Source organism: Sturnus vulgaris, chromosome 1, assembly GCF_052056855.1.
Source record: "Sturnus vulgaris isolate bStuVul1 chromosome 1, bStuVul1.hap1, whole genome shotgun sequence".
NCBI classification, from domain to species: Eukaryota; Metazoa; Chordata; class Aves; order Passeriformes; family Sturnidae; genus Sturnus; species Sturnus vulgaris.
This window is the reverse complement of record NC_142243.1, coordinates 145,229,583-145,257,460: the sequence shown is the minus strand read 5'-3', so window position 1 is coordinate 145,257,460 and position 27,878 is coordinate 145,229,583. Positions and strand designations below refer to the sequence as shown.

Below are 27,878 nucleotides of genomic sequence, written 5' to 3'. Positions count from 1 at the left end.
CTTCATATATATATATTTAGAACTACTCCCTGTGGAAGCTATTTTTTAAAAAAATCAGCCACAAGAGACTTTTCTCCTTCATACACAGTGTTTCAGCTTTCTGCTGTATCCAGGTGAGGAGGGATAAGTCCCTAAGTCTTCTTGGGTGAAATTCTTTGGTATTTGTTACTTATTTCTGTGTAGGCCTGATCTCACCCTATCTCATCTGGAATATCATCTTAAATCAAGAAGCTGGCTAATTCTGCATCTAGGAAAATATTTGCAATAAAGTAATTATTAAGAACAACTTTTCCTATGCTTTCACAAAAAGAAGTTTAGCCATTGCTTCAGTATAGAGGCAAAATCCAAAGCCCACCAAACCCTGCCACCAAACTTAAGCTTCTTACTTGTCATGGTGAAGCTTGAAGTTTTTTGCTGCTACTGGAAAAATCGAAGTATAGCACATCTCAGGAAGGGTTCAGAATATTTTTCTTTTAAAGAATCAAGAAAGCAATTCCAGAGAGGTTGTGGCTTAGTTTTAATCATGTCCATCCCATTTCTTTTGCTTCCTCTTCCTAGCTTGTATGAAGGCCCTGGGCCTTTTGAAATTGATCATTTAATATTTACTGCAAATACCTGACCACATTAATCAGAATTAAACTAAAGAACAGGGAAGTACAAGTAAGTTACTTTGGCAACGCTGTGCTCTGATAAAGCTGTATCTGGAATTTAGGCTTTACCATAGATCAGTCTATTCATAGTACAGCTTTAGCCTTGACAGGCTAATGAGTTTTTGTTTGAAAAATGAAGATCATTGATAAAGACACCCACAAAATGACACTTCCTTCAAACAGAAAGCTGTTTAATTACCTCCAAACAAGAGTCAAAAGACCAAAGATGAATCTGTACCAGTGAGCAAACCAGTGTTCAGTGTAAAGGAAATGGCAGTAACTTAAAAGTAGAAGCTATTTGCATATCTGAGCACCCTGCCCTATTGCTCTTAGTGTAGGTTTTTATTCCAGCTTAATCTTAGTGACTTGTACATACACATGCAGCATTCTGAAGTACATTCTGAAGTACTGGGTTTCAGCCTTGTAATATAAATCTTTCTTTTTTTAGTCAAATACTGGAAATAATGGCAGCAGTAAGAGAAGATGACCCACTTGAGTTGGCCAACACTCTATATAACAACACCATTAAAGTCTTCTTTCCAAATATGTAAAGTTGTTTTTCTTACATTTATTCAGCATAACTTCAGTAAATATATTGCAAAAACTTTAAAATCATCATACCTGCAAGTTCTAATCAGTGGAAGCCAATGTGTAGTGGGTTTGGGTTTTTTTATGGTACAAGATTAAAGCTGCTTTTGAAAAGGTGGTCTGCATTTGTGCAGTTTGTCAGCCCTGTTCCCCTTTCGTCAAGATTCAAGGATCGACTTCAAGGCCAGCCCATGCCTGTAACTCCAGTTAGCAGTGGAGGCCCAGGATGAGCATCAGGCTGCTGCATTCACATGTAAAGCACTTCAAGCTATTGCTGGCAGTTCAGGAGGGTGGGACACATCCATGGCATGCGCTTTGCTGCTTCACCAGAAAGCTGAGCAGTGTCGCCTTTTGTTGCACATATGCAAATGCTATAGCATTAAGTCTACCAACCTAAATTTTTATTTATTTTTTAAAAACACAACTCACTAGTTTTTTGCAATAAAGCTCTGCTAATACTGAATTTGTAAGTAAAGCTGCTTTGGCTCAGGCTTTCATTTCTGAGTTGACGGGCTGAACAGTCTGTTTTCACCAGTATTTTTCATTTGCATCGAGAAGACATTGATTGGGGATTACTGGTATACAGTCTTTGGCACAGCATTATCACTACATCAATTAAAGAGTGTTTTTCCCACCATCTTAAAAACGTGAAAACATTTTATTCCATGTACAATAATGTACATAATTTTAAGGTGGTCATGAAAAAGACCAGCAAAAATTAGAGGTATATTTACAGTAGCACACACCACAGTAAACAACCACCATTCACAGACTCAACATTGAGATACTGCTGTTGTGCTTAAGTACAATAACTACAAAGTGATACTTTTATTCTGCTGAAGTCAATCTTGAACAAATACCTCACGGCTTAGTAAAGGACTTCCTAATCACCAAGAGAGTTAGAGTCAACATTAAGAGTCTCATTCAAGTGCTGTGCCACACAGTCATCATCTTCCTCATCACTATCAGAACTGTCATTATCTTCATTTAATTCATTTTCAGCATCAGCAGCTTCTTCTGCAACCCGTACAGGATTTTCATTTGGTGCTACAAACCCGTTGTTGTTAGAGATACTGGCATTTTCTTTGTCCTCAATATACACTTTCTGATGGCACATCGGGCATGTGTCCTGAATGTACAGCCACTTCCGAAGACAAAGTGCGTGAAAGTAATGGTTGCACGGAGTAATGCGTGCAGAGGTGGTGAACTCGTGGTAGCAGATTGCACAGACATCGTCAATTTCATGTAACCGAGCCCCTTTTACCTCTGGAAGCGAGTTGATTTTCTTCACAGCAGTCCGGCGGTTTATAAAAGTCTTCCAGCCATTCTTGGCTTGCAGGTAGATGTTGAAGTACGCGTGCAGACACATCATGCAAGCGCGAATCTTGCTTCCCGATTCAAAAACCATTGTGTAAGCTCCATTTCCAAACATGATTACTCCAAATATAAACTCAATAATATTGCCAGTTGAGCGAACATAATAAACATAATCATCAAGTTTTTCCCATAGCACATTATAGTAGCCATCAATCATAAACAATATATAAACAGTGATAGAAACTATTACTTTTAGGCAAAGCTCTACACAGAATGCTGTGACTGCAAAAAGCCAAGTATTTAGTGCATAGTGGTGCCAGAGGATGTAACTGAGCAGAACTGGAAGAATGAAAAGGCAAGCAGAGACAAACAGTACAGGAAAGTGTCTGCGGAATGATGACACATGGGAGGCACTGAGAGACATCAGCACGGGGTCTGTCATTCCATGGATAAAATGCAGGACTGCAGTCAACAAAAGGCACATGTTTCGACTCAGGCGAACTAATCGTTCCTCTGGTTTCAGCCCACTTAAACCAGTCTGCAGAGCCAAAATGAAAAACAAGACGGGTGCTACAAACCCAAGCCTTTTGTCATCCTCATCAGTTGATCCAATGAAGGCCAGGATACCAAGTCCCAAATAATGCGCTATTGAGGAAATGACAGCACTCATGCCCAGCACAGTTAAAGTAGAGTCACACCCACTGATGATCAGGCTGCAAATCAGTTCCCAACAGTTATCCCACGATATTAAGAAGAATTTTTCTTCCGTGTTGTTTTCAGCCATCTTTACGACATACGTTAATACAACAGCTTGTGCTGTAAGTCTTGTTAGCCAAAAGACACGTAGTACAGCTGGAAACCGAATCCTTTTCCATGTATCTTCCATCAATAGCTGTAATCCATAAATACGATACATGTGCCTCACCAGCAGATAAACGTATCGTACCGAATAATAGAACCACTTAATTTTCGTAACTAAAATGGCTGTAGTATTTAGTGTCAGAACTAGGCCTGAAATAAAAACAAGTACTTGCCGGACATTTAAAGGTAATTCAACAATCAAGCCAATTACAGGAATCAGTATATCCAGGATGATGAGTTGAGAGTATATGGACTGCATGTTTAGCAGTGTAACATATCCGATTCCAAAGGTAAGCTGAAGGATGGAAAGTGCCATCCATAGCGAAGGTCCTTTTTGTAGGAAGATCTGAATTCCAAATACAGGTGTGTAGTAGGCACTGTGGAAGTTTATGTGCAAAGCAGCATAGTAATTCACCAACACTGAAGTTGCAGCCAGCAGAAACGCTGAGGCGATCATGTAGAACTTGAAAAGTGCTCGCTGTTGTAGGACCAGAACAACGCTGGATACAAAGACACCTAAAATCAGATTGAAATCATTTAGTTCTCAGCAGAAGTTCAACAACAGATTTTAACTGATTAGCTTTGGAGCTAAATTTATTTAATGTATCACTTCCCCGTTAGTCACTTGTAGCTTTGCATTGTGTCCTTTTCAGAGAAAGGGCAAGAGGACAAGTTAATCTCTGCATCTAACATCTGTGTGCTACAGCTGTGATGCAAAGCCACTGCAAGACCGAAATCACAATTACTATGGAGTTCGTTGCAGTTTTAGACTAGAACAGTGACAACACCCTGCCTTTCAGCCTTAGTCCTGAAATCCAAGGTTAGACAAGTTCTAAAAATAAATAAAAAAACCCCCAACAGATCACCTTTATAAGCATCATCTTAACATCACCTTTATCAGCAAAGCTAATAAAGAATAAAGTAGTACAATTTAGTAAGTCCACTGATTCGCTTGAACAAGGTATTCAACTACAGCTGTCCAAGCTGGAGTACTAAAGGTAAGTAACCAAAACACTTTAACTAAACTCTTTTAATGAGAAAACAGTGAAAAATTGCTTTTGTTTGTTGTGGGGAAGGCAATCCTATTTCCCTTCAGTTTGTTTTTATTCCTGGTGACAGTGATGACAAACGTCACATGAGGAAGATCTTCCACAGTTTAGATCTTTTGTGCACAGAATCGAAAACTGCACCAATTGCCTCTTTGCCAGTGCAAACTTGTCTGTCTTGTTAGAAGTCAGATTTTGAAATTCCTGTTTGCTAACCTCTCCCTCATATTGACCATGCCTGCAAAGTCTCCACCTTCCTATGAGAAATCCTATCAGAGCAACTTCAGTTGGGAGTTCGGGATTACATCCCTGCAGTAAACTTCTGTAGTGCAATTTATGAATTCCATCACTGTGCACTACATAGGTAAGGGCTCTGCCCTAAGAGGTGTCAAATTAAATAGCACTTAGCACTAGATTATTTTCCTTAAACAGTTTCTTTTTCAGGAAGCACACTGCCTTTGTTTTGGACTTCTCAATCAGCTTCCAGTCTATGCAACTGATTTCTCATCCACACCACTTTGGAGAGATTTCGATCCCTACAACTTCTATTTTATTCTAAGTTGCTTTCAATCTCTGTACTAAAACAAATGAAATCATCAACAGTCCTCTTTCTGCTGGAGGACAGCATCGGTCTTTCCTGACAATTGTAGTTTAGGTTGTTCTAAATCTGCCATAAACAAGTGTTTAAAAAAAAAAATGAAGCCATAGTCTCTCGATCACGAGAATAAAATCTTTGAAATAACATTTGATTCTACCAATAGTGTGACCACTGCTTGTGTAAAGAAAAGAAAAACAACAACAACGAAACACACACAAATATAAAAAAAAAACAACAAACCTCCAAAGCCTGGAGGACTCAGAAGGGAGAGGATCAACAGGAATCAAGTGCAAAAGCAGGCTACAAATAAAGTTATTAATACGCCCGAACAATATTCCTTGCCAGTAGCACTGGCTGATATAAACACATTCTCCTTAACTAATCATTAACCTGGTAACCTTGTGAAGTGGACGGAGGAAAAGCCTCTATCAGTTTTCAGAAAGCCCCTTGCATTTGCAGTTCTTCCAGGAAAAGCTGAAAGAATACTGGTTACATACAGCACTTTTTACAAAATAAGCTTGACAGTCTCCTTGTCATTTTAACCACCAGAAACATCTTTAGGAAAGCCAATACTGCTGACGAGTTTGTAGCCTTTGTCTTTAAGTCACAGAAAAGGCTCACATGCCTGTACAAGGTCATTATTTATGTAATTCTGATCATTTGAGCTAAAGGAGATGCATTTTGCAGTAAGCAGGCTGCTCTGAAACACGCCTTAACAAAACCTATTTTTGTGCCTTGCAGTGGCAGTAACAGGCCTGTATTTAGATACTGCAGGTCATCTTAAAGCACTGACGTTTCACATGCAAGACACATCTCTAAAAACAGTACAACAGTGAGTCAATAGAGCTTGTCCTACTGGTTCCTCTGCAGAGGGACTAACAAAAAGTACAGCATTTCTCTGTTAACACTTATGGGGAAAAGTCAAGACTCATTGAAGGAATCTCGAAAGACCCTAAGAGGTAAAAGGTCTCAGACGGGGCAGTGAGCACTCCATTTCCCCATCTCCATTAATGTCACTTAGTCCATCTCAACATGAGAAGACTGTCCTGCCCTGTGCCCACCCCTTTTGCCCTCCAAAACAGTAAGTCTTTTTCCCTTTTCCCTCTGCTAGGAAATGCTGCAGTTCCTCCTTTGATAAGGTTTGTCCCTCCTACTCATCTTTACTGTTTCTACCTGTGCCACCCCATTGCAAACTGTCCCAATATGGCCTCCAAACACAGCACTGAACCAAACCATAATTTCTTGTGTTACATTGAATGTCTCTTCTCATTTTTCCCCTTAAATCCTGAAATTTGTCAGTATCTTTATAGCAGCCTGCTACTTAGGATTCGACTTTCAATCACATGCAGGGGACAATCACTTTTACACATTCAGCATTTCATTCATGTGGAACTGCCAAACTATTTTTCCCTAGCTCCAGTCATTCTGTTTACTTCCACATCTTTCTGCAGACTCAAGTATTTATAGCACCCTTCTCAAAACTCAGTGTCCTCACTGAGGAGGGACTGCTGCCTGAGGTGCCAGTCACACACTCCTGGGGGTGGTGGTTCTGCTGGAATTGAGATACTTAAACCCAGTGCAAAGATACGAAAGGTAAACACTGTGTTGGGGACAAAGCAAGGTTAATCAAAAACATGAATGAGAAAACATGCTCCAGCTGTGGAAGTTGGTTCTGTGCCGTGTATAACTCTACCTACTTGTGTAGAAAGTGATGGAAGAATCAGATCAAGGAATCCTGCTGTAAATCTTTGTAACACCCACGCAGATCTCTATTAGCATTCCTCAAGAGCTGTACTCCCAGATTATTTCAGAACTGTTTAACATCACCCCCAAAATCATCAATCTCTCCAGAGCTTTAATCTTTGTATCTAGTGGACAGGTTGTTGTTGTTGTGCTACAGAAAAAGTTTGGATCAGTACTTCAAAATCTGCAAATGGTAAATAAAAGGACATTTTTGCACTGTTTAAATACAGAATACTCCAAAATAACTATATCACTTTCCTAACAGCAGCAAAAACCCAACCCTGAAATCCTTAAATTCAGATGAGAAAAAACAGCTGTAAAAGCACTCTGTTGTCTGAACCTCATGGAAGGTGTTTAAGATCATCTTTAGGTACCTACATTTTAATCTTCAATTTTGGAAAGCCAAGAGCCACAGACCCCTTTTCTAAATGTTCAAGATAAGTTTCTTGGCATAAAACATTCCCAAAGCATTTTTGCAGAAGGCAAAAATTACCCATTTCTTCCCCCAACTCCTTTCAGAAAAGTGTTCATATAAATGCAAACCTCAAAAGTGGCTTCATCTGTTAATCCCAATACCACACACTTAAGGGACATCACTGAACAACACAGCCACCACTCTCATTTACACAGGTAGAATTAATTTCAATGCTCTTCTTACAGCATCTGGATTATATGATGAAGGACTCCTAAAATTAAGTTGGTGAGACACTGCAATTTCATTTTTTAAAAAAGGAATTATCACTCTTAGCAATTGTGTAAGTGTTGAACAGAAGGTCAAGAAAATGGGAAGCAGGGAGGAAGAATTCCTGCTCCCGGTCCCTGGGGGATGCTGATGATACTCGTGCCACGGCAGGCAAACTCAGGGCCTCCTCAGCATCACTTCTCATATGAGCAGAGACTTCCCCTGGCACCCTTAACCAAAGCAGTAATATAAGCATAAAAAATATAATAAATGTAAAAAAAAACAAAACAAAACACCTGCTGCATTTTGTTACCTCCTCCCTTTGCTCTCCTCTCACCTGCTGTCTGATGTAGGTTATTTTTTACTTTTCCCCCCTCTGCTCCTCGACTTGTGTGATGCAGTCACACACTTCTCACGGTGCACATTTCCTTTAACCCTCTCTTCTCTGCTTCCTGCCCCAAAAGCTGTACCGCCTATTTCCTTCCTGTTTTTCTTCTACTATAAATGTCAAATAAAATCTAAACTCCATCTCTCTCAGGCCTGCAAAAAAACCCAAATAAAATCCAAACAACAGCTTGATTTGTTTTCTGTTCGCCTTCCTGCCTCAGGATCATCAGCTCCAAATCGTGACACACAGCACAGTATCACCTATACAGCAGTTCATGAACGGGACTCTCACCAAGCCGAGGCTATGTAAGAACCCAAATTAACGATCTTGAAAACAGCATCGCCTAGTTATACCAGTGACTTTCATCCTTCATGCAGGGGAAGGAAAATAAGAGCTTGAAAATAAGCATTGGCAAGTTTCAAGAGGATTCTCTTTCCTCTGGGAACCAAATTCCCGGCATTTCTGAACTGCTGTTGCTAAAATAAGGCGTTAACAGCGTATTTCAACATCAGACTATCCAAAGGGTTTTTAAAAAAACACAAGAAAACCCTATACCCACTAAGTCACATGTCTTCCGCCTTGGAAGCCCCCAGAGTAGGAGGGGGGTGGTCACAGCCCCGGGTCCTTGCACTGCTACGGGGACAGGAGGAAGGAACCGAGGAGAGATCGGGGGGACCCCGGGGCCGGAGCGGGGCACGAGGGGGCGAGGTGATGATCCAGCCTGGGCGGCCGAGCAGGGGCTCGGGGATGGCAGAGAGGAGCCGAGGGGACGAGAATCAGGGAAGGGGATGGGGAGAGACGGGCCGCGACAGCAGCAGCAGCCAGGAGGCGGGTGAGGGGCGAGGAGCAGGGCGGCCGTGCCGTGCCCGCGGTGGTGCGAGGGGCCGGCGGGGCACGGTGCGTGTCCCTCGGGAGGGGGAGGAAGGGAAGGTGTCTCACCCAGCAGCCGCAGCAGCGCGCCCAGCAGCGTGGCGCTCACGGAGCCGCCCGGCAGCGGGGCCGAGTTGAAGATGGCGTCGATGAGGAACAGGCTCGGCACCCGCAGCGCGACCTCCAGCCCGGCCCGCAGCCGCGGGCCCAGCCGCAGCTGGGGCAGCCGCGGAGGGCCCGGGGCCGCCATGCCCTGCGCGGGGGGGGGGCAGGCGGGCCGCCTCTCCCGCCGCTGGAGGAGCGGAGGGGGCGGGAGCGAAGGAAGGGAGGGCTGAGGGGAGGGAGGGAGGGCTGAGGGGAGGGAGGGAGGGCTGAGGGGAGGGAGGGAGGGCGGCCGGGAGCCGCTACCGCCCCGCACCCGCCGCCCGGCGCGCCCGGCTCTCCCGCGCCGCCGCCTCCATGTTCCTGCGCGCGCCCGCGGCAGCGCCGCCCGCCGGGCAGGGGGCGGGGCCGCGCGAGGGGGCGCATGCGCAGCCCCGCCCCGGGGGCTGCCGGGGGGTCCATTGGGCTGGGGAGAGCCCAGGGCCGGCGGGGTCGGGCCGTCAGCGGACAGCGCCCTCAGAGCTGCGGTCTTTCCTCACACACCTCCCGGGACCGTGACCCCACCGCTGCCCCAGCAGCCCATTCCAATCTCTAATCAGCCTTTCTCTGAAAAACTTCCTGATGTCAAATCTAAACCTCCCCTGGCATAGCTAAAGGTCATTTCCTCTCATCCTGTCGCTGGTTTCCTTGGAGAGAAGACCGACTCTCACCTGGCTACAACCTCCTTTCAGAGAGTTGTAGAAAGCTACAAGGTCCCCCTTGGATGTCCTTTTCTCCATACTGAGCACCTCCAGCAACCTCAGCTGCTCCTGGTGCTCCAGACCCTTCCCCAGCTCTGTTGCCCTTCTCTGGATATGCTCCAGCACTTCCATGTCCTTCTGGAATTGAGGGGCCCAGAACTGGGCACAGCACTGGGCACAGCAGTGAGGTTGTGACTGCACCACTGAGTACCAAAGGACAGTCACTGCCGTGGTCCTGCTGCTCACACTGTTCCTGATACAATCCAGGATGCCATTGTCCTCCTTGCCCAGCTGGGCACACGCTGGCTCAGATGGTGGGCTGGCAGCGGGCCTGGTCCCTTGAGTGCCTCGTGTCCCTAAAGTGCCCCTAAAGGCCAACCTCATGACAGGAATCCTCTGCCGGCCATAAAGAGGCAGTGCGTTCCTGCTGCAGCCCCTCGGGAGGGGTCAGCCCCATGTCCCCCATCCCACAGCGCTCTCACTGCTGCCCCTTTGCTCTGCGCTGTCCGAGGATGTTGGAGCACTCGGTACCATCCAAGGCTGTGAGGGAGTTATGCAGCCTGAAGGTCTAATGGGCTTTAATGAGAATTCCCAGTTCTCTTGAGTGGGATGCACAAGCCCTGTCTCAGCCAATGCATAACCATAGAGAAGGGTGAGAGGAAAAAGGCATTTTCCTTTTAAATCCTTTCTCCTTCCTCATGCATTATCACAGAAGCCACAGATACAAGGACAACTGGAAACTTCAAGCTGCCTTGATTTTTTCATCAAGAGCTGTAGTGATAGGACAAGGAGTAATGGGTACAAATTAAAAGAGGAAAAATTTAGGATAGACATCAAGAAGAAATTTTTCACTATGAGGGTGGTGAGACACTGGAACAGGTTCCCAGGGAGGCTGTGGCTGCCCCAACCCTGTCAGTGTTCAAAGCCAGGTTGGATGGGGGTCTGAGCAACCTGGTCTAGTGGGAGGTGTCCCTGCCCATGGCAGGGAGGTGGGGATTAGGTGATCTTTAAGGTCCATTCCAACCCCTGAACATTCTGTGATTGCACGATTTTTACTAAATAAAGAAATTATTACTAAATTGAAAGCAATGTGTAACAATGTTAGCCCATCTGAAACTGGGACATTTCCTACCCCATCCCTTGTAGGAATTAAAAGCAGGTTCCAGGACACAACAGAGATGAGCTTGTGAGCCTGTTGGCATCTGCCACGCTGCAATTTGCCACCAGTGTCTGCCTCCTGCTTCACCTGCTAGGGCTCAGCCTTTGCATAAACCTCATTTGTCCATGGCTTAAGCTCTTGGAAGCCTTTCTATTGTTTCCAAAGGGGGTTGGATCAAACCACAACAGTATTGCACAGGAATTTTCCTAAGCAATGCCCCAGCTAACAAAGCCAGAAATGTTGCCAGATTGCTAAAGGATTGTATTACAAAATCCATGGACACACATGGACAAAGTGCGTGTTTTAATCATATGCTGAAAGGCATAACTCTGACCTAGTAAGTCTCCCCACACCAAATAATAGAGGTCAGGGTTTAAATTATGAAAACATTTGAAGATGGCTGAATCACAGTGATTCGGACTTGCCTGAATCATTTTACTCCTCAACTAAGTATAAAGTATAAAGCTTTTGAATGTAAACAACAATATTTGATTTGAAATTAAAAACTATGTAAATCAAGCACATCAGAGTACTTGATAATTTCCAGTAATCCACATGAAAATATTCATTTATATGAGGTGTAATTTCAAGAAATTAACAACTCCAAGCACTGTTTATGAAAATTGAATTCCCTGACCTCCCAAAGCCCTTTCAACTTCATTTAATATTCTCATTTGTAAAGAGGATCTTAAATCTATTTTTGCAGTATAGGCTTCAGGATCAGGTACAATGCTGTAGTACATATTTATATTGCTTTAAGGACATGTGGATTAAATGGAACCCACTAAATGGATTTTCAGGTTTAAATACATGCATTTACTGGCATATTTTACAGATGTTATTTGGGTATGTGAGTGCAGTCACGGATATCTGCCAATTACTTTGTGCATGAACACTTCAGGTTGCAAACATTCCAGAAATCCTAGTGTTAGCAAGGTGTATCACATCAAATGAGTATGTTTTACACAAGCTTTTCAGAAAAGTAACTTCTGTTAGGACTCCTAATTTTGATTTCAGTTAAATTTAAAAAAAGTACATCTAAACTGGATTATCAGGCACATGGGATGCAGGATGATGACATCTGCTGGATATATTTCATTTTGCAATTTGTACTACCTAGCTTCAAATGGGGAGTAATAAACCAAATTCAGTGTTGCATGAGCGAACCTTGGCTGAATTCACTTTGGTTATAGGCACAACTGCAGGAAAATTTGGCATATCATTTAGAGAGTTAAATATAGTCTCAACTTCTTTGTATATTTGAGGGTTAAATACTATTCCCAGTACATTTCTATTAATACACAAAAAAAAGTTTCCTTGGTTGAGGAATTCTTCAATTTCTCATTCATAACTAACATACAAATTAAGAAGAAAGCTGCTTTATTTGTCTGTATAGATGAATTGTTAAGGGGACATAGTCCTGGCTCCAGGTGAAGGTTGTTCCCTGGGGTATCCCTGGGACTGGGTGTACCTGCTCTGACTTGGTGTCAGGTGTCAGGCCCACACCCAGCAGCAGCACAAAAGAACAAGCCCTAGGGAGCTGTTTCATAATAAATAAGAACATAACATTCAAAAATATTTTTGGAATAACTTAATACACCTCCTGTATGAGGATGAGTCAGACAGATGCAGATCAGTCTATTTCAGCAACAAGTCACTGGAATTCTTTGATGTTCTTTATGGCATGTGGCAGAAGGTTGAGTTTTACTCTGTCACGTAAAAATGATTTTTGAGGTATTTTTGATAGTTTGGAGTGATCAAAATCCATATGATTTTTTTCAAAAGCTAGCATTTTTAACATTTAGCATTTTAGCAAAAGTTAGCATTTTTATCTGAGATTTTTAGAAAGAGAGGAACTGCACAAATACAAATTATCAACTATATAAGTCACATGCCTTGAATTAACTGGACATAGGGAATTTTTATTATCTTCTGGAATGGTAGAACAGCCTATTTTCTATGTCAGCCTGCTGAGACCATGCTTAGGGGCTGTGCCCATATATTATGACCAAATCTAAACCCACTTTTTAGCAAAACAACTTTAGATTTCTTGAAACTCCCTCATTTGCTTAAATGCTCTCATAATCCGTTTGAACCAAAGGTTTTATTGGATTAATGCAAGTGCTCACATCAGATAATGAAAAATCACATGGTCTTTCAAAAATCACATTTTTATAATTAAAAAAGAATAAAAATGCAGGAAAGATTTTAAGAGGATTAGCTTTTTTTTTCCTAACTACAAGATCTTGAAAAACTAAATGCTTATGATACCTTTGCCCTGAAACACCCTGTGTAAATTTAGCCTGATTCAGTAACAGTAATTTTTGTAAGAATGAAAACAGTTGTCTCCTAAGAAAAACCGTGCAAATGTGTATATCAAAACTGTGTTTTAGTTTGCAATGTATGTAGCAATCCATTAACTATTCCCAAATTTCATTTCTCCTTTCCTGAGACCTTTAGTAGTGGATTCTCTGATATCGTATTGTGTTCCTCCTGTAAGAATAAAGCTTTGTACGATGTATCCTCCTTTTTGTTGTAACAGTTTTTCATTATGACCACTGAGGATATCTGTATTTTGGACTGAAACAAAACCCAAAGACTCATGAAAGGAACCTAAAGATTATATTCTTGCATGAAATAGACTGATCTGCATTTTAAAAAAGCCAAACATCAATGTTTTATTAATGTGGGCTTTGGTGGATTGAGAACAGCCTGTGCCCCCAGCTCTGCGGGGCTGCAGCAGCATCCTGTGGGTGTGAGCCCTGCCGGGACAGCAAAGTGTCTGCCCAGACACAGAGATGCACAGGCTCTCCTACAGCTCTTGTGTTCAATGTCAACAGACTTGCATATGGGGCACTTCCAATGCAGGAATGGCAAAATATTTAAAGATGAAAATGTTGCTGCTTAAAGTTCAATGGAAATTATTTACACTCATGTGAGTATTTTTAATATTATTATTAAAGACACCAGTAGTCTTTACCCAGGGGTAGCTTATATCTGTATCTTCTTCTGAAGAGAAAAAAGCAAATCAAAGTAACATTTTAAAAGCTAAGCATTTTAAAACCTGTAAATATAGTTATTGACCTAGGGATCTTCTGAATATATTAAAATTTTCCCTACAAAAATTAATGCGGTTGAGTTACTACGTTTTGGTTTTATTCCTTCTCTATAGCTAAATGCCATGGGCTTAGATAGCATATCTTAAAAGATGCTAACAAAGCAGAAAGATATTTACTTATAGTTAACATGTAGCAAAACAAATTGTAATATCTTGTTTGTGTGAGGGATTTATTTTGATTTCTCATCTGCAGGATTTGACAATGTCTGTGACATAGGAGCACTGCATCAGGCTCTGGGGTCTGCAACACACAAATGACATGGACCTGTTGGAGCGAGTCCAGAGGAGGTCACCAAGATGATCCAAGGGATGGAACACCTCTCCTATGAGGAAAGCTTGAGGGAGTTGGTTTTGTTCAGTCTGGAAAAGAGAAGGCTTTGGGGTGGCCTGATTGTGGCTTTCCAGTACCTGAAGGGAATTACAGAAAAGATGGAAAGGGATTTCTTGAAAGAACATCCAGTGACAGGGCAAAGGGGAATGGTTTCAATCTGAAAGAGGGTACGTTTATATTAGATAGTAGGAAGAAATGCTCTGCTGTGAGAGTGGTGAGGCACTGACACAGGTTGCCCAGAGAAATTGTGGATGCCCCATCCCTGGAAGTGTTTAAGGCCACGTTGGTTGGGAGTCTGAGCAAACCTGGTCTAGTAAAAGGCATCCCTGTCTGCAGCAGGGGGACTGGAACTTGCATGAGCTTTCAGGTCTCTTCCATCTCAGGCCATTCTATGATTCCATGATTCTATGACTCTGTTCCCCTTAGTGGACCATGGTGTTATTATGCATTATTATTTTAAGAGACTGCTCACTTGGAAAGTTTGAAGCACCCAAAGATTTTTCTGCCTTGGCAAAGCAAGGCTGGTGCTGGAAAGTCAAAGCACATGGACAAGCCTTGGGTCATTGCTCGCAGGAGACAAGAATAACCTACCAGTGCATCATCTGCATGAGGAGAACCTCTTAATTCTGTAATTTTCCCATAGTCCTTTAATGACAAATTTTTCATTCTCTTTAAAGTAAATGATTGCTAAGAAATGTGTTGGACCTTGCTGGTTATGGCTTTACAATTTTCTACTGGAGAAAACTGCGCAGATTAAAAGCCTTTGGCCTTTGCCTTCTGTGAAAAGGGACTAAGAAAACAAAGTATATTAACAATTGCTCATTGGCACATTTGCCTCATTTCCTAACTCTGACCAGCATAACTAGCAAGCAGACAAGAAAGAGAGAGACAAGGACTATGTCTCAGAACTGCAGCCCCTTCCTGCATCTCTCCTGCTCCGGGAGGGATGCACTGGTGGACAGCTCCATGTGGCTGCCAGCCAGAGCCCTGCCCAGCTCCTGCCCAGAGCAGTGCTCCCCTCTGGCTTCCTCGGCTCCACATCCTCCCTCTGCCGGAGCGCCCAGATCCCTTCTGATCCTTGTTGTTGTTCTTTTGTTTTCCAAGCACTACACGGAGCAATGTCTGTCTTTCCTAAGAGTCCACACATACATTGCAGCTCCTGCAGCAGAGATTTGCTTTCTTTCCCAGAGCTGCTGACTGTATTCCAGGCCTGATTTGAAGACATAACTAAGCAAGCAGAAACCAAAATAATTAAGAAATATTTTTTAATTATTGCCATGTATTCCTTTGTCTTCTGCCGTTGTTTTTGAGTCTTTGAGTGCATCTTGATTGAGACAGGCAGTATTATGAGCTTGCTTGTTGTGTATCATCCCCTTTCTTAGTGGTTTTCCCATCTCCCTAATCCTGTTATTAATCCATAGGAGAAAAGACAGCATGCTTTCCTACAAATTGTATACTTAGTAAAAACAGGTCTAGAATGTTAAAGTAGTAAAATATATTAAAAGTAGCTCAGACCAGATGCTAGAAACTTGTCCTAGGAATTAATATTCGTTCTATATCTAATACTTCTTTATTTTAATATTAGTTTCTGTTCTGTAGCTGTTCCTGGCTATTACTTCTTGTAATAGAAGTTCAGTATCTATTTGTTCAAAGAAAAATGTATCTGCTAAAATAGGAAGCTGGAAAACCCTGACAGCTGGTGCAGCACATTTTTTCAATTGCCAGACAGCAGCTCAGAAATTATGTGCCTGAGAGGGAGGAATGGAAATGATTGTGATATTTTGTGTGGAGCACATGGAAAAGCACATGCTGCCATCATAGCAGTTTTTCTGACCTCAGCCATGCTTTGTGTTAGGCAGCTGTAAATGTAAGAAATAAAATGCAGATCTAGTGCTAATTTTTAAACTCATTAATGAAAATTTTCCCTTTGAAACAACAAATTAAGTAACAGCTGTACACATAGAACCTTGCACTATATGTTGTTTTTTGTAGCTAAGGAAATGAATTATGCATTACACTCAACATTTTTTTCCCTTAAAAGGTGATGTGTGGCTACATGTGGGGAGTTTGTATCACTGAAAGGCAAGATCTGCCTATACTAATTCAATATTTGCTCAGATATTTAGTAACATCTGGAATGTAGTTCTAGAACTCCTAATTTACAAAGTGAAATAACAGAGGGCAAGGCAAGTTCCTTTAGCTTGGGGCTCAACATTCGATTTACCATTTGTCCTACTTGTTTTGTGAAAGACAGAAGTGGAGAGAATCAGAATTTTACTGGAAACTGGCCATGCCACAGCAGAAAATGTGGTCTTCCTGAGAATCCCCACCTTGTAGAGGAAGTGTGGTCTGTGAAACACCAGTGTCCCTGTCACCCCTGGACTGAGCCTTGCCTGCCATGGCTTGCCTCTGCCTTGAGCTTCATGCTGCAATTCCCAGTCTCATCCAACTCCACTGTCAGTACAAAGCCTTGGTGGAAAAAATCACCTTGGTGGAAAACCTCAACTTTCTGAAGTCACATACAGGCCAGCCCTGGCCCTAGTTCCCCTGTGCTCTGCCTACACAGTCCCAAACAGGAACTGTTTGCTGAGCTGCTGCCCACTATCTGTGGGCTACTAAATTTAGCTGGTTCTTGATGGCTGAAAACTGCTCCCAGACCGGATTGTACTGCTCATCACCAGCACCTGTAGCCAGATAACAGCAGCAAGCTGCTACAAAAGTAGGTGAAAACAATTGACTGTCAGCTGCTCTCTATAGTAGCATTAAAATAATAGTAATATTAACAACTATTATTGTTGTTATTTTTATTACATACTGGAAAGAATTTTTTATACTTTTGTCTGATACACCTCAGGATGATTTCAGTCTTCAGAAGAGTTGATCTGGGAGATATGTGTTCATAGAGAGAGACAAAAGTGGAGAGAATGCAGAATTATACAGGAAACTAGAATGGCAGAAGATTTGATCTTCCTGAAAGATCCTCCCTAGCTGAGGAGGAAATCAAGGTGAATATCAAACTCTAGTACTGCCTTTAATTACAGCTACATCAAATATTTGTGTTGGAACCCGATAGCATATGAACTTTGTTTAGCCTCGCCTTCCACTGCAAGGTTAGTGCTTAATGACTATTAATGAAAACTGTAATTCCAGTTTTGATCAACAGTAGTTTCCTATAAAAGCCACTGAAACTTGTGGTTTAAACGTAAAAGCAACATAATACAGACTTTAGGCCAAATGTTTCCTTGAGACTTTGAATAAATGAAACTCAGGATATTTGCAAGTATGAAGACAGAAGCAAAAACTCATGCAAATCTTTATGAATCAAGAAAGACAAATTTTGCACAGCTTGAAAGCGAAATTCTTCTTGATAGGGGAACTTCCCAAAGCAAAATTTCACTTCAAACTGCGTGCTTGGGTGGTTGTGTTAACATCTGGGAAAGCTGTATTGTATAGACACTTGAGAATGCCTTTCCAGCCAGCCCCTGATGCTTGGTGGCCTGGCCAGAAGATGGCAAGCTTGTTTTGTGGGAGAACTGTGCCAGGCAGACAGGTGTTCTGGTGGTGTAAGAATCAAACAATTCACAGCCAAGACTAGAAATGTTAACATTATTTACATGATCCTTTGTAATGCTTGAACTGTGAGATAAGAAAAGAGACAAAACCTGTGATAATTTTCAGCTGCATGTGCACAGGGGGAGGGAGGAAGTGCTTGGGGAGGCAAATCCCTCTGACCCCGCTGACATGGGATGTGCTCCTGAGGGATGCAGCAGGTGCCAGCCTTGCACCTCTGCTTCCCCATATTTAGTGTCTGTCTCTGTAAGAGCAGTTCTGAAACAGCCACGGAAGAATCCCACACAGGTTACAAATAGTACCCAGCATCTCCTCCCAGCTCTGGGCTTTCTGACCCAGCATCCGCCCTCACAATGGGCAGGAGATGTATTTTCTTGCCTTATGAAGTGACTGTGAATTACAATCTTCAGTTAATGATTTGCTTTGTTCTGCTATTTCTTTCTTTCCTTCCATACCTTTGGCATGGGGAGGGGCAAGGACAGGCATGCAGTGAATTTAGATATTGCTTTACAGCCTGGCACTTCTCTCTCTCAGCTATCAAAGAGTGGCAGTTCCTGAATCCTTACCAGAATGGTACGCAGTCCTTTTACTTCCTTAGAAGTAGAATAATTCTATCTAATGTTCCAGCCACTGGTAACTGGATAAAACTCTTTGCTTATCAACTCATTTTTTAGTTGGCTGGAAGTGCAGATTGGAGAAAGCAAAATACCTGCTTCCCAGCAGGGGCTGAACATTCAGATTCTACAGAGCTCCTATTCACTGACCTGGCATTCCCCACTGTGGAAATAGTCTCTGTAGGGAAGACTAAATTGAAGTGATACATTTAACACTTAGGGCAAAATATCATGATGCTCATAATGCCTCTGAACTTACTGGGGATCATGTCATAGTTTTGGACCAGGACTGCAAGAAGTGACTTTCTAGACTAGAAGCTTTAGGGTGGTTGTAAGATACTCTGCTCTAGTAGAGAGCTGAATTGTTGACACTGATGTTCATTTGTAGCCTTTAGCTGATCTATCAGATATCCTGGGCACAGGTCACTGGTTCCTGTAAGGGTCAGGACAGAGGTCTTGAACTAAATTACACTTTGTAATATGAACTGTCATAGGGAGCAAAGGACTGGGTTGTGAAGACATAGGGCAATATTACATAGACATTTGTCAAAGGTTTTAGGTCAGATATGTATCACTGTGATCCAGCTGAGTCAAAGGCACAAAATGTTTCCCACTGCTGCAGACTGTTCTAGGCAAGCTATCTGGGGCCTCAGACAATATTTTAGTCCACAGAAGTGGCTGAACATGATGGCTCAGAGGGTGGGGTTTGAGTATTGATAATGCTTGAATTGGATTCCTCAGACCAGGTCATGAGGGCTGCATTCACTTATGGACCAGAGAGAAAATGGATCCTCTGTAAAACATTCAATTTTCTGTCATTGCACAGGGTGGGCTCAAACACCAATGCTGTCCAAACACTCCAGTCACTTTGGACACAGATGGACTCACTGACACAACCTTTACGATTCTATGATTCTGTGACTTTGCTTGCAGTGGAGCTAAGGAGTGGAAAAGAATTTTTGGGAAAGAATGCTGATGCAAACAAAATAGAACATACCACAAAAAGGAGCAAGGCTTTTTTTCACATGCATTTCTATTATGGTTGACTTTTGCTAAGCTGATTTTCATATACACATTCTGAGCAGCTAGGAATGTCATGAACAAGGAATGAAACAGAAATTTTAGATGTTTCAGTAGTCAAAAGTGTGTGTGGAAATGATACAGGAAGAATAGATTTCTTATTATTATTTGAAAATACTGTAGCTTTGACAGAAATTTCCAATATTCCTGACAAGGATGTTATTAAAATGCGGCTGAAGAAGAAAGAGTTACCATCTCATCTCCATTTTTTCATTTAAGATAGGATGTATTTCTCCTAGTTAAAAGCATTGCAGCCTTTAAATAAAACATATCCACATATCAGTTGATTTTTTTAGGACAAAATGACCATTGGTGATCACATTCTCTGCATTACTTCTGAAGGCAGGAAAAAAGGTCGATGGCAGAATATCCACCAAAAGATTATTCAATTAAATATTACAGAAAGTTTTCCATCTCCAAAGGCAGATGCTCAGAACAATGATAAGCTTCCTAGTGAGCTGTGGAAATTCTACTATTGATGGGTTTTATAACAGGAGGGCAGGGAAGTAGCTATGAAGATTTATTTTTCTACCTCCTATCAGTGTATTTGTTTACAGAACATTCATAATTAATTTATATACAGTAAATGATGGAGTGTTTCCAACGTTTGTATTGTGCCATTGTGATGTGCTCCTATTCTATTCTATTCTATTCTATTCTATTCTATTCTATTCTATTCTATTCTATTCTATTCTATTCTATTCTATTCTATTCTAATCTGTTCTGTTCTGTTCTGTTTAGCTGCACAGCCTCTCTTCAAGGTGCATTGAACTTTAAAAGGCATCCTGCTGGGAAAAAAAAGTCTGGAAGGAAAAAAAAAAACAGCTTTCTACTGGCTTGGCAGTTCCTCTGTCCAGCTCAGTGTTTCCACACAAGCCATTGCCAGGACTGCTTTTGAAGAAATGTTCCTGGAACTGCACCTCTAGTTTTCCCCAGTCTGGCATGACAATTCTTACAGGATTCATTTGCACTGTCAGCAAAAAAATATGGTGTATTCTCCTTTCTGAGAGCCAAATTCTTGGTCTCTACATAGGATCTTATTAATTCACTCCCTACAGCTCAGTGCTGTGAGGAACCTTTGCAGTGGATGAGTTCCCGATGGTTTGGTCAGGTTGTCCACAGTGCTACTGTAAGTCATTTTCTCTCTGCTCAGCCATCTCTGAAATCCTTCCAAAAAGAGATAATGTGGAGGGCTCACAGTGGCTTTGGCAGGATTTGGATCAGGCCATCTGGCTAAGCTTTCTTGATCTGTTTGAACCAATGGACTTCTGTGTTGCTGGTGGAATGGGTGGTTCCTGGTTTAATCCTTGTCCTCCCCTCATCCCAGCATGGAGCTTTATATGGCTACACAATGAACTAGACTATGGACTGAGCATCCTTTTTTCCCAGCCCTAGATTAGTTCCCTGATTTGCATTATCCCATGGACATGTGATTGCAGTTCTGGCCTGAGGAAGCAGATGGGATCACACACAAAAATCAGGGATAAGGACAGATCCACCTCACTGGATATGGGTGAACATCCTTTGAAAACCTCTTTATACTCTTTTTCATTATCAATGTCCCAAAACCTTATGGTTCATATATGGTAAAGATTGTAACTATAGGAACTAAGAGCTTTAGTAACTTTTCCATTATCTTTCCTTGACTGGAAGGAATATCTCTTGGGAGTCAGAACTGGCCTTTAAAAAAACTAAAATATCAAAATATATTAAAAAAGGAAAAAAAACCCCAAAACCCTGAAAAATCCCTTTTGATGAGGTTCTTCACAGGAAAAAATAAGTGTTTTGTGGTCAGACTGGCTCAAACTCCTAACCAAGCAGGCCTGTGGTAATTGTGGGAGGGAGGAGAAAGCCATGGAAAGAGCTTAGTACATTAGACCTCAGAGTAATGCTTCTGACTATCCAGGGCTGAGTGGCCCATCCCATTGTTATTCTCTCTTGCTGCAGATTTTTGTAGCACTTTGGTTGTTTTTTGCTTTTTTTTTTATCAGCCATGGAAAAAAAAAGGTTTTTTCATAAGCCATTTTAAAAATAGAAACTGTAACAACTGGAAAGCTTTTCTTCTTGTGTTGGAAGACAAATTGCAAATGTGCCACTGGAAAATGATGCATAGGTATGTGTGTTTATGAACTTTGCATTTTTGAAAGCCAAATTAATCTCTAGAAAATACAAAATAATTGTGACTGTTGCCCAAAGTCTGTTATACAGGGGCCACCTATGGTGTTGGTATCGTTCTATCTTTGTTAAACATTCTTAATAGACATTTTGAACCACCCATTCCTGTTCCCACCACATTATATTGCCAGATTTAATCAATATTTCATCTCTGTCAAGATTTTTCTCTCAGCAACCAGCCTAATACACTGGTTTTACCTTTTTCTTCTTTTAGATTTTGTGTATTGGAATAACATTCAATACACAAAATTGTGTATATAAGATTTATATAATGGAATAAAATTTAGCCATAAGGACTAAATTGTCAGTTATTCTCAGTAGAATGAGAATAAGTCATTGAATTGAGAATCAGTAGAATGAAGGAAACCAGCTAAGTCTATGACAAATGGGGAAATTTTCTCCAGAATTGGCATTATTTCTCTTTAATGACATAAAAATCAAGCAGAGGTGTATAAATCTAAGCTCTCAAGAGAAAATGATTAGAACTACAGCTATTTACCTTGTTTCTTCTACTGTAACAGCAGGCATTGCATTAATAACAGTAATTTGTATAAATTCCAGCAATACTGAGGCATGCACTGCATGCTCTGCAATCAGTGCATATCCAGTTCATTTCACATGGAAGGTACCTGGGGGTGACTTTACCTTAGCTGATGAAAATTGACTGATCTGAAGGATAGGATTTGAAGCTCTTTTATTTGAAATGAAGCCTGACAAGACTTTATGCTTCTAATATAAACATTATAGAGACAGGTGACAAGCATTACTTAAACAAGATACAAATATGTGCAGAAGAGAAGCTGGTTTTCTTACCTGTGGCTGTTCTGAGCGCTCAATGCTTGTGCTGTCCAATGGAAACTCCACAGCTTTCAACGCATTCTTCCATTTTCTGAAAAATCTCTTACTACAAGCCCTCCTTGTCTTGTTGCATTCATCATTCCAGTCACTATCAAATCTTAACAGCTCTTTTAAAGGAAGGAATCAAAAATATACATGTATTATACCATATAATATAGTCAGACTTGAAAGCATTTTCTTTTCTGGCTCCTATATTTCCCTGTGCTCTTTCTCATTATACTTAATATAACTACACATTTAAAATATATTGTGTGCAGCATGTCTTTCTGTGAGATCCAAGATGCACATTGTGAGCTCTCTGACAGAGCAACAGTTACAAAAGGCAGCAGAGTGGGGAATTACAGGTCATCTAAACCTGGCTGGGATAAAAGTGTTAACCAGTAGCACATAGAGAACATTCCTGCGTTGGACTAGGGAGATTAAACAACATGAGCTGATTATGCTAATTTTCTTCATCTCCTAATGTCTTTGGATTTCTTCACTGAAGTTGAAATAAAAATTCCCAGTGATTTATGTGTAGAGATATTTCACCCTTCATTTCCAAGAAAGATATCTCCTTTATATGATAAATACAAGATAAGTATGAATTTGTTCTCTACTCAGCCAAACATTTTGTTTGCAAGAATTCAGAATACAACTGTAAATATTGTGTAACACAGACCTGATTTTAGCTCTAATCAAACACTGCGACAAAGTTTAATATACTGTTACTTTGGCTAGTACCAAATACCTGGCAGCTTTTCACTATGACGTGAGAGCAGCAAAGTGAGTAATTTACTTTTCTTGGCTGCACATTTTCTCATTCAGACTGTTTTCAAACTCATCTAGTTTTCACATTACTTAAGCAATTAACCATATGAAACCTCTTGTTCTCACTTCTCTGTCCCCAAAATGTCATATTCCACCAGACAAGCCCATTAAGTCCCTGTTCTGGGACACATTATCACCTCTGCTGCTGTGTACACAGAGAAGTGATTGGTGCAAGGACCAATTTGCAGTTTTCTAAATGTTCCCCACTTCCACATGTGCTTAGACATCAACAGAGATGGCAAATAAGGAATGAAATAAGCTGAACTGTAACCAGGAAGAGAAAGAAAGCCTCCTTCCTTTCCTGTTAGCTGCTTTTTACCATCGTTTTCAATCTTCACGTGTAAAGCTGGAAGATTCGCTTAAGCAAGCAGTTACAGCAAGACATGGGAGCCAGCAGATTTTAGGATTAATTTATCCCATAAATGGCTATTCAAAGCAAATGCTGAGCCTCTCCTAATCATTTTAATAAGACATGGTCCCATACCCAAGTGCAATGTATGACATCTTGGTCCCTTGAAGTAATGAGAATTTTGCAACTGAATTCACTGGGACAAGATCTTGTGGTAATGCCTCCATTCCCAATACTTGTTTTGCCTGCTGGGGCCAGTTCCAGGCTGGCATGTTTTTTCTGGGAAGGTGGTTCTCCTGCAGCTCTGACTCTTGATGGATGTGAGCCTTTAGAACCCTGCCCCTCTTCTCCACAGAATAATGGCTGCACACAGATCTGTGTCAGGGGAGGTTTAGGTTGGCTATCAGGAAAAGGCTCTTCACCTAGAGGGTGGCTGTGCACTGGAACAGGCTTCCCTTGGTCACAGCATCAACCTTGTCTGATTTCAAGAAGCCTTTAGACAATTCCCTTGGGCACATGGTGGGACTCCTTGGGTTATCCTGTGCAGGGCCAGGAGCTGGACACAATGATCTTTGTGGGTCCTTTCCAACTCAGGATAATTTATGATTCTAATGCCTCTCATTCATTGTCTTTGTTAACTTGTCAGGGGTTACAAAAACAGCGAAGGCTGAGGATTGTTGATATGAGAGAAAACCAAGCTCCTACTAAGGTTTTACTTGCTTTTAAAGTAAAACAAAGGCATGGGAACATGCCCAGTGGCTCTCAAGTGGGGATGCTGAGGCTGCAAGGTGCTGTCTCCAGCTGCTGATGTGTGCAGGTACAGGCACAGCACTGCAGCTGCACCAACTCTGTGGGCTTTGGAGGCTGGGGAGAGAAGCACAGGCGAAAGTTGTGTCATGAGCTGTGTCCTCACTGGTCTGTTGGATGGCTTCTCAGAAGCAGAGTCACCTGCCTGCACTGATCACCTTCAGATATGTCCCACACAAGCTTCTGCATCTTCTTAGTCCTTGCCCAGCCTCTTTGTCTCAGCTACTGCAGGCTTGGACTGGGATCTTAAGCTCCTTGCTCCTGTTTCTCCAGTGCCCATTCAGCATCAGAACTGAAGTAATTGTACACAACAGGCTCAGCCTTCTGAGATGACTGAACAGAGGAGGTTGAACTTTCTCCCATGTAACACATGGCTGACCTTAACACTGTGGATGAAATTATTACAGAAAATCACCTGACAGCTTCACCTGTGCCAAGATATTATCCTCTTTAAGGTAATATATTTCAGCTCCTCTATTGCTTTCCCAGAAACAAGTGGAAACCACTCTAAGCAGTAAGAATAAATTTGTGTAAAATCCCACGTTTTCAGATTGCTTTTAAACCATCTGAGTTGCCAGTATGATATGGACATGACTTGGACATGAACTTCATTGCTGATAATAGAAGAAAAATTTGTAGTGAACTAATTTAGTATGGGATATTTCTGTCAGTAAATAAGCAGGAGAACAGTCCACCAATTTATAATTTGTAAAACTGAATGTCTGCAGCAAAGGCTGAGAAAACTGCTTTCTTCTTTCCTTTCAAGGGTGTCCAAAAACTAACAGAACTATATGAAAAGTAACAGTCTCATTTTTATGTATAACCAAAATTCCTCTTTTTGAATTCAGCTGAGGTGCTAATGAATTCCTCCGTAACATCAAAAATTAAGTCTGAACAACTGCATTTTAGTGGGATCTTTCTGACTCTGATGAGAGAACACCGAAAAAAAAATCGGCAGTGTCAGTCCAAGGTTAGAATATATTCCAGGGCAAGGAAATTTAGAAAGTAGCAAGTCTGAATCCACCACACAGTACAAAAACTTCAGAGATTCATAATGACTATCAAATACGCATAAAGGTATATGATTCCTTTCAGCCCACTATGCACAGTAAAATGATTATTTTAAAATTAAGAATCTTTTAAGACAGTTAATGGTAAAGATACCATGTATCTTCACAGGAAAAATATTGACAGTAGGTTTCACTCCCTCTCACAATTTTCCCTCCTCCAGCACTGGCAAAAATAACATGAAATGTCAAGCACAATATCAAAATAATTCAAGGGTGATTTGCTGTTCCTAAAATATTTGTAGCCACATAAACCATCAGTTTATATATTAGTGTCTGGCTGACTGTGAATGCAAACCAAAGCAGATTCCTAAATCCAGCTGGTTTTGATGCTGCTGGCCAGAAGTGAGTGGAGGGGGTCATCAGAGAAACACCCTGGTGTGCTGGCAGAGTTGCTTCATTAAGATTCAATATTGAGGCTTGAATTGTGAGAATAAAAAGACACAAAATAATTGGCAAAGTCAATGAATGCAGGAAGCAGGGGGAAAGGAAGCTAATGGGGCTTCGTGCAAGGCTGTGAAGTTGAGAATGAGAAATGTTATATTAATGAAGTTGATGGCGAAAAGAAGGTGCTCAAAAAAGGAAGAAACAAATGACACCCAGTTTAGAAAGTGTGGGTGGCAGGAAGAACAGTGACACCATTAGTCACAGATAAAAGAAGTGAGGGGACATGAATGTTAAGAAAGATGCTGAGTTCAAATACTGCTGCACTGCGACTATGCAGCTGTGTAAAAACCAGAGAAAGGATCTTCTTATATGTCAAGGAGAGATAACTGTCTTCATTCATAAATTTCAGAGGTTTTGGAAAAAAGTTTCCCTATTGCTTACACACGCAAGATGGAGTTATATAGCAGGAACAGATGAATCTGGGATAAGGTCAAAGAAAAGTGAGTATCAGTAAATTTTACATTATATTGTATTGAAGAATAGAGTAGAATAGAGCAAAGTAAAATAGGGTAGAATAGACAGTTCTGGTTAGAAGGGCCCTACAGTATTCATCTAGTCCAACTGCCTGACCACTTCAGGGCTGACCAAGAGTTAAGGCCTGTTGTTAAGGGCTTTGTCCAGGTATCTCTGTAACTCTGACAAGCTTGGGGCATTGGCTAGCTCCCCAGGAAGCCCGTTCCAGTATTTGACCACTTTATATTCAACTGCTTCCTAATATCCAGTCTATTCCTACTGTGAGGCAGCTTTGAACCATGCACCCTGGATCCCTGGAGAGGATCCATGACATCACTGGATCCCAGGGAGAGGAGCTCAGCACCTCCCTCACCCCTTCCCCTCCTCAGGAAGCTCTTAGGGAGCAATGAGGTTGCCCCTCAGCCTCCACTTCTCCAAACCAGACAAACCCAGAGCCCTCAGCCACTCATTACAGAGAGATGATGGTCTCTAGTAAACTCTATATAGGACTACAGCAAAGCCGAGACTTCAGCGTAGATATAATTGCTACTATTAACTTTTTAAAACTTATTGCACACTGGGGAAGTGGTTTGTCAATTTTAAACTCACTTGGGGCTATTGGATGGACAAAGCTTAGTGCCTTAGACTTTTTTTACTGAATTTTTAACAGCCATTTTTAGAAGGCTTTAAAGCCAACTCAGGCTGCTTGGCACGTGACCTAGAGTGGGACTTCAATGGCTCTGAAAGCAGGATTAACTTGTCCCAGCCTGGGCTGTATGCCTGTGTGTCAGATCACACAAGGTAAGCCTGCAGCACAGATCATGGTGCAAATTACAGCTGAGAGCTTTGGCTTCTGGAAGCGCTGGATGGCACTGGGCTCTGCTGGGAACAGCCCTCAGCTGCAGAGCAGCTCACCTGCTCCTGGCAGCAGCTGTGGCTGGGAAAGGGCTTTAGGATGCTGCTGGCAAACAGACTGCAGCACCCAGCATGGAGAGCAGGAGCCAGCAATGGGGCTGCACATACAGCAAACTCCTGACTTGGAGGTGCCACAGCAGAGGATGATGAAAGGGAATCAAATGAGTCAAGTCTCACATGCAGTGGCTGCAACTGGGCAGGTCTTAAATCACTGATTCATTGTGTTTTCACTGCTTGCAAAATAAAGTGGAAGTACCTTCTTCCAGAGAGAATTAATCCACTGGTGTTTATCTGCCTCTTCAGAAGTATAAAGTGCAAATATGCTGCCAGAATAGCAGGAGGAAAATTTACCTGTGACTCCTTGATTGCTGTGTATTTTTATCACTGCCATTTCATAATGATTTGGTATCAAGGTTATCGATAGGATGGTCAGTGCCAGATTCCTTTGGCACAAAATTCTCCAAGTCAGGGCCTTATTCTCTTATTTCCTCACAATATTTGCAGCAGCTGCAGCAAGGAGACCTCTGTGGACACTTTGAA

At 41.8% G+C, this 27,878-nt stretch overlaps 2 protein-coding genes across 6 annotated transcripts in view; one reads left to right on the top strand and one right to left on the bottom strand.

Moving 5' to 3' along the window:
* TATDN1 (TatD DNase domain containing 1) overlaps positions 1 to 4,198 on the top strand; it is an 18,621-nt gene extending 14,423 nt beyond the window's left edge. For 3 of the 4 annotated variants that reach the window (XR_015808495.1, XM_014870162.2, XM_088179077.1), the window contains one exon: positions 1,099 to 1,355. Coding sequence is in view for 3 of the 4 variants with exons in the window: in XM_014870162.2 (XP_014725648.2) it covers positions 1,099 to 1,201 (103 nt within the window). In the remaining variant the exon portion in view is untranslated. Of the gene's footprint in view, positions 1 to 1,098; positions 1,356 to 4,069 lie in introns of those variants that run through there. The other variant, XM_088179071.1, reaches the window with a different exon arrangement.
* Positions 1,623 to 27,878, bottom strand: RNF139 (ring finger protein 139). 2 transcript variants are annotated; one of them, XM_088179052.1, is made up of 3 exons: positions 27,690 to 27,878; positions 22,446 to 22,597; positions 1,623 to 3,932 (listed from the first exon to the last, which is right to left on the bottom strand). In XM_088179052.1, exon 3 carries the CDS (start codon positions 3,871 to 3,873, stop codon positions 2,122 to 2,124), a length of 1,752 nt encoding a protein of 583 aa, XP_088035178.1. In that variant the 5' UTR covers positions 3,874 to 3,932; positions 22,446 to 22,597; positions 27,690 to 27,878; the 3' UTR covers positions 1,623 to 2,121. The 2 variants fall into 2 exon arrangements, with proteins under 2 accessions (XP_088035178.1, XP_014725646.1); XM_014870160.2 differs by lacking the exons at positions 22,446 to 22,597; positions 27,690 to 27,878 and adding an exon at positions 8,813 to 9,047.